This window comes from Clinocottus analis, unplaced genomic scaffold, assembly GCF_023055335.1.
Source record: "Clinocottus analis isolate CAN_PGR_092001 unplaced genomic scaffold, fCliAna1.0.p SCAF_1, whole genome shotgun sequence".
Lineage (NCBI taxonomy): Eukaryota > Metazoa > Chordata > Actinopteri > Perciformes > Cottidae > Clinocottus > Clinocottus analis.
This window is the reverse complement of record NW_027175820.1, coordinates 4236202-4243680: the sequence shown is the minus strand read 5'-3', so window position 1 is coordinate 4243680 and position 7479 is coordinate 4236202. Positions and strand designations below refer to the sequence as shown.

At 42.6% G+C, this 7479-nt stretch overlaps 1 protein-coding gene across 1 annotated transcript; it reads left to right on the top strand.

The window, feature by feature from the left end:
• The first annotated feature begins 3429 nt into the window (after positions 1-3429).
• On the top strand, positions 3430-6754 carry tssk6 (testis-specific serine kinase 6). Its single transcript, XM_068574771.1, has 3 exons — positions 3430-3512; positions 4692-5083; positions 5968-6754. Exons 2-3 carry the CDS (start codon positions 4832-4834, stop codon positions 6715-6717), a joined length of 1002 nt encoding a protein of 333 aa, XP_068430872.1. The 5' UTR covers positions 3430-3512; positions 4692-4831; the 3' UTR covers positions 6718-6754.
• The last annotated feature ends 725 nt before the right edge of the window (positions 6755-7479 follow it).

The window sequence follows — 7479 nt, the reverse complement described above, 5'->3', positions numbered from 1 at the left end:
ATGATTAAGTGCCATGATTATTATGCCTCACTTAACAAGTCAGAAAAAACAACAATCGGCAGCAGCTTGAGTGGAAGGTTCAGTATGGAGATGGAGGAAGAGTGGGAGTGTTCTCACACAAAGCAATAAATAACCACATGGTGCACCCACAAAAATCATTATCATGAAATGGCATTGTGAAATCATACACAAACATGCAATATTGAATTGTTCCAAACAATCTGAAGACGTGTAAGAACACTTAAGAAGAAACCGGAAGGGTGCGATGAAAGGAAAGCAAAGAAAAGTGGGTTTTATTTCTCTTCCATCCCCGTTCAGGGTCACAGGGCTGCTGATGCCGATCACAGCCGACATTGGGCGAAGGCCAGAATATGTAGACACACAACCAATCCTGCTCACATCCACATTTATGAGCAATTGAGAGTTATCAGCTAATTCAGCTAAAAAGAAACCAGAGAACCCGGAGAAAACCCGCGCCGACACAGGCAGAACTTGCAAGCAAGGATCCAGTTGCCTTGAGGCCCCCACACCGCTGCACACCCTTCTGATCGGTATTCAGTCGTTCAGTCAACCAGAGAAGGGAAAATATCCGAGCAACTATTGTGGAGTTTGACATATAAGGTCTCCGAGTACAGACTGTAACTTAGTGTAATATCTTAACATCCATAAGACGGAGCTGCTGGACGGTGTGTACGTGGCTCCGACAAAATGTTCCGCAGTGGCTTTGGCGATCCTCTGATTCTTCATGAGGTCAAACCTTTAATCGACTTCAGTACCTGCAGCGTTATTCACATTCCCATGACCCGGCCTCGTTCCTCTGTGGGGTTCATCTCCCTATAATAACACCAGCTGACTTCATACTTTGCTCCCATCATAATACCTACAGGCCGTGTGGCATAAACATGTTTCTTTTCATTTTGGGGGACTTACTGAAACGACTGATGATGTTGTGTGTCCTTAGAGGACAGGCTCCATTATCATGGATTCATTAAGGCCCTGGACATTTTACTCCGGTGCTTCCAGTTATTTGGGCTGTTTGGACTAACTCAGGTTAGACGATCAGCACAAGGATCAAATATCGGATACAAATAATATCATCTTTCTGGACCTTAGGGGCTCCTTTCATAAACACACACTGAGAACTTTCAGGTTGAGGTAGAATTGTGAAGACAATTTTTAAAGTATCTGGACAATCAGTTGCAGTACACACGGTCTGTTATGATTGTCAAAGTGGTCAGCCCAGACCAATTTCACAGCTTGAATGATATTCCAGTCCGGCCTTGGACATACAACTTCTGTGTCCCTTGCACTCACACACACACACACACACACACACACACACACACACACATGAACACACACACACACACTCACATTCAGGCACACCAGCTCAGCGGGGGCTGCAAATGCAGTGCGAGCCGCCGTGAAAAGTATCACTGGCGTAGTCGCACACTCTTGGAGCGAGGCAGCATCGCGGACAGACATCCATACCAGATGCCGTGCGTGCCCTGGGCTCAGAGGCATCACTGCGAGGGGGAAAAGCCAGTGCGGGGAAATAAGCACCTGTCATGTGCCAACTGAAGTGTTAAGTGCACAAATTGTGGAGGCGAGGGTGATGTTTCCGCAGGGGTGACAGCTCTGGGTCTGGGTGCCATGTCAGGCCCTGGCATATCATGCGGAGCCCCAACCACCCCCATACCCGCCCCCTCCCCCTCCAGCCCGCCCCCGGTCCTGTGCTTGCCGAGGGGCATAATGGCAACTATTATTTACTGGATGTCTGCCTCATTTCCTCATATTCATCCTGGCTGGCCATCGCATAGGGCCACAGGGGGCATGTTGCCCCCCCCCGCCACTCCCCCCTTGTGTCATCGCTGAGGGGCGGCAGTGGCAAAACAATCTCTGGCGAGCATTTAGATCATTTATTCGGAGCGCAGGGTGTCAGCCGGAAACCAAATTGCCTGCATTTGTGTGGCGGGGTCCTCTCCTCGCGCCTCTCCCTTCAGGTTGGACTCGAACGCGAGCCGTGGAAGGTGCATCCGGCCGGGTGTCAGAAGGCCTCTTCGCAAACTAACACTAATGCCACGCGAAGGTCTCGCTGTGAACAGTGTGAAAGTGCGAAATGTATGATAAATTGAGCGCGCCGGAGGGGGCTTTATGGCTGTGAAGTGCTGTGGCTGGTCGCGGGCATTGTTATGACTGTGGCTATTTAGCATCATGGGAGTTGACAGTGCACTACTGGCAGCCATAGAGGGCCAGATTTATCAGGGTCTTGTGCACCAATGAGCAGCAGTCACAGTGGGAGGGAGGAACACAAAGTTGGAGAACATTTCTGAATTCAACAGAACTTCAAACGTGATAAACACCACAGCGGCTAATGCTGTTAGCTTAAAAGCCTCATCCCACAAGTTGACAGCACTTCAAAAAATACCTTTTTTCTTCTCATGTGGCCACCTGTTGTCAAAGGTGTTAGCAGCTGAGAGGTGAACAAAAGAATAAGTGGATGTATTCAGAGAAGAATCAACTGCAGAGACAGATAGAAGGCAGGTAATCGTTTTGGACTAATGGTTTCCTGATGTTGAAATAGCGGAACATGACACCGGCTCAGCAGTCCACCAACATCTGCAGGAGAAGGACGAGAACCATGTGAGGACGAGCAGCCTTGGAGTTGTCCTTACCTCTGCTGCCCCCTACAGCACACACTGCACCCGGGCCCCCAGCAGCATGGGGGGGTCATGTGATCACGCCTGTTTAATATAGACACTTCTGAGGCTAGTTTTTCCCTCCTGGATGATTATTAGAACACGTGCCATGAGCGTTCATCTGGTGCAATATATAATAATTTAAGTACTTTGATATACTTTTTTAAAATTCCGTCTGTATATTTAATATTGCTATTGTATTTTTCTTTACTGTTTCTATTACAGTATTACTTGATTTTCTTATTTACTATGTGTCTCTTGTGTGCACTGCTGCTATAACACTGCAATTTCTGGGGACTAATAAATGATTATCTTATATTATATTGTGTTTTCTCATACATATTAATGAAATTGCACATTACCAGCCATGAATCATTCCAGTTGTCTTCTGACGTCATGTTCAAAGCAGAGGGTTGTTTCCTGCTGCCCCCTGCTGGAAGACTCTATGAAACACATATCTCCCCAAAGACAGCCGTAGCCATGTTTTTTTTGTTTTTTTAAGAAACACTGATAAACCGACAAATAATCACAAAGTAAAAAATAAAATGTCTAAATGATTACAAAATAAAACAAAAACTAATAATTCAAACACACAACATCAAACAAAACACATACATAAGCTTATCAAATGAATGAAATAAATATAACTTCCAGAATGACTGATAGATAATTAGTTCACACTAGCACCACATTGTGTTTATGTTTAAATTGTTGTTGTTTTTGTAAGGTTGCCAGATAGTTTCAGTAATCGTCAACTGGAAAACAGACTAAATGGTTGTTTTTTTTCATCCACCTGCCGAGCTGCCACTTCCTGTATGTATGCTATGGAGCTTTACATTTATTGCATTAGTTCAGGACAAAAATTTTATGAACAAACATTGTGTAACCAATTATCATTCAGTGACCAATGTAAGGAGACCTAAAATAAACAGCCTAAATATTAAACATAATTCAGAACTTTGGAGATTAACCTATAGGAGCAGAAGCTTGACCTCAGTCTGATCTGCCTGCACTCATAAGGGAGTTTAAGCCAATTTGTTAATCCTGCCCTAATATGAGTGTCAGTGTATGTTCATTTTAGTATATTTTATTGTACTTTATTTATGTTTTTTATATGTACTGCATACATTATTTAATTATTTTGAATTGTACTTCATTTAGCTATTCAGTCCTCCCCTCCCTCCTCATTGAACCTCCTTGTGGAGTGCATGTGTTAAAGTATACACATGTGGATATGTATGTGTGGTTGTGTATATATGTATAAGCATTTGTTGGTGTAGATGTTCATGTATGTAAAGGTTAGAATTTGGACACACATTTAAACTATTGATACTAATACCACTGTTTTGATGATTTACAATGTATTATGTTTATTTATTTAAATGTCAAGGATGTCTCTGATGGGTTGAAAACGCAAAATAAAAAGTAAAATAAAAAAATAAAGGGAAGTCAAAGTTTTTTCATACTTTTATATGAGTGAACAAACACCGCCTGTGTGCTGATATGGCTGCTTGTTTCTTATTACTATCGGCTATTTGGCTCATAGTCTTGTGCACCGTTAGTTAACTGTCCCCTCTTCAGTCATAGTACACAAGTTTTGACATGAGGTGTGCTGGGCTGGCATTCACATGACAGTTTAACAGGGAATATGAGAGTGTGTTTGTTTTAATAGGTCAAATAATGTTTGATCCACTAAGTTCAGAGGGCTTTAGTTACAAGTAAACACCCGAGCTGCAGTTCCTACGATACACTCTTTACCTGTGTTGATATAAACACCATCAAGGTAAAGAGGAGAGATGTATTTTCTCAATCTGTAATTATGATGTTGGCTTTAAAAAACTATTTATTTTCAATGATTTTGACATTTTGCCTTTTTCTTTTGCACAACAAAACACCCGACTTAAACATGAAGCGGACTTTTAGCTCAAGTTAGGGTTAATCTAATAGGTCTGTGCTAATCTGTTGCCTCCTCTCCTACCATGTCTGCTCCAGTTCAACTCCTACCTGTGTAGTTGTGATGGACAACTGTCAGAGCCAAGTCTTCTAGACCCACGTGTCACAATGTGAGGAGTCAGAGGCAGTTCCCTACCAAACTAAGTCCATGCTTTGGGAGAACTCGGTCAGTGTTCACGATGGATAAAACCTTCATGGAGAGCTATGGCTACACCTTCAAGAGCACTCTGGGAGAAGGCACCTTTGGCAAAGTCGTGAGTGCCTACTCCGCCCAGCTGAGGAAAAGGATCGCCATTAAGGTCATAGACAAAAAAAAGTTGAATCCCGGCTACTTGGAAAAGTTTCTGTCTCGGGAATTGGAGATCATCAGGTCTTTGAACCATCCCAACATCGTCAAGACTCTTGAAATCTTTGAATCGCAAACGCGTAAGGTAATGCATCCACATTTCTTTACTAAACATAGCTGTACAGTGTGAGAGTTACTGGGCCCACAAGGGGCTCCTAAACCATTTCAAAATACACGGTAATTGACTTGTTAGGGCTGCTTTTCATCCTTGAAATTTGTATACATCCCTTCATTAGATAAGTATATAATAAATATGTTACCTCATCGACTTCACAGGCACACATCAGACATCCACTTAGACTAACCCAACAGATTGGTCTTCTGTATGTTAACAATCAATTTACTGGTACTGATTCATGTTCGGATATGCCCTGGCCTTCAACGGTGGTGTGGACACGGCGCTTTCGGCTGCTGCTGGATGGAGGCCACATGGTCTTCTTTCCTCTCTAAGACCGCATCATTCTGTAAAGAATTGAGAATATGCTGTGTTCCACACAGCCCGGTTAACCCCAGAACTAAAAAAGTTTGCGTTCACAATCAACAGGAAGGGGGGCAACCCCTGCCTCACCAACGGGTAGAGTAATAGGGGGTTATGCTTGACACTGCAGCTGGGTGCGCTGTGACGGCATTGACCGCCATGGAGGTGGTGGGGCTTGTGGCAACTGCACATCTGCTGCCTATCTGAATTTATACGTTTTAAAAGTGACGTAACTTGACATTTGTTTGTGAAAACCTATTAGTTTGTTTCACCATCATAGATTTGGAGGATTTGTTGGGTATCTTTTGGTAACAATTACAGGAAGTCCAGTCGATGACTGCTGTTGCTTAATGAACTGCTCATGGACTTCACCCCAAAAGCGCTCCCCAAGGCTGTGCCTGTGAATGAGTGGCTAGTTCGTCCTGGGCGCACTAGCAAAGCAACAAGTCCATTTACCATTTACTATTCACCATTTACTTTTGTGTCTCTAGGTCTACGTGGCGATGGAGTTCTGCATGAAAGGAGACCTCATGAAGCATATCACCGTCAACGGGGCCTTACCTGAACATGCAGGCTGTAGGCTTTTCACACAGCTGTGCAATGCGGTCCAATATCTTCACAACATGGACGTGGCCCACAGAGACCTTAAATGTGAAAACATGCTGCTGGACAAACACTCAAACCTCAAAGTGTGTGACTTTGGTTTCAGCAAGAGGCTCACTTACGAAGACGGGCGGATGGTGCTGAGTAAAACCTTCTGTGGCACCTCAGCCTACGCATCACCTGAGATTTTGGGAGGTTTACCTTACAACCCCAAAGTGTCTGATGTGTGGAGCATGGGTGTTGTGCTCTATATGATGCTCCTCGCTTCAATGCCCTATGATTCCTCCAACCATAAGAAAATGCTGGAAATTCAAAATCAGCACAAAACCAACTTCCCCAACTCACCGTCTGTCTCGTCTGAGGTGAGGGATCTTATCCAAAGCCTGCTGCACCCTATTGTGGACCAGCGAATTACAATCCGCAACATATTGGAAACTTCCTGGATGTTGCAGAAAGTGAGAACGGAGGACACCACCACATCCAACGCTGTCTCCAAAAAGACAGGACCCAAAAAAGAAAAGGCCAAAGAGGAGAAGGCCAAAGAGGGCGAGAAACTTCCAAAAGCCAATTCACAAGCAGAAGAGGGGCCATCAACTGCTGCCCAAGACAATGACGCCACATTGACAACGAGAGGCTGACTGGAGAACTGAAATAAATGCATTGCTTTACACTGTGTTTTAGTGTTTGAGTGACCTCAATTGCATGTGTGACAAGCCTCAGCTGACGGTTTGAATTCCTGAAAATGTTTGTTTTTTTTGTGAGTGTTAATGACATGGGTATCCCGGTTTCATATTCTAGATGTGATGTTTACAATGTATATTTATTATTTGAATCCCATTATGATAAATACTAGGCAATACCCTGGAACTGTACCTAGAATGCACATTTGGGATTTTGGGCTATACAAAATAAAAAAAATTGCTTTAAATGGACTACAACTTTTTCTGACTTTTTTAAACATACTATTCCATAATTTCTTTTGCCATATTATTCATCCCATATTTACTATACATCTCTATGTCTCTATTACTCTCTATTACATACTAAAGTACTGTGACTTTTTTTGACATGCTACACTATGAATTTGTTCATACTTTTTCAACTATGACTTGTTTACATATTAATTCAATCAATTATATACAATATTGATTTTACAATTTTTTATGTCATACTGTATAATTACGTTTTGTGACATACTATGCCACACTAAAACGTTTTGAAATACTGTATTACGATCATTTATATACTATACTGAGACTTTTAATGACAGAATATTCTATTACTTTGACATATTTGACATATTTTAAATTTGAACATACTCCAGTACTTGTATGACTCTTTTGACCTTCTATCCTACTTTTTTATGACGTGTTATGACATATTATGCTGACTTTAATAAA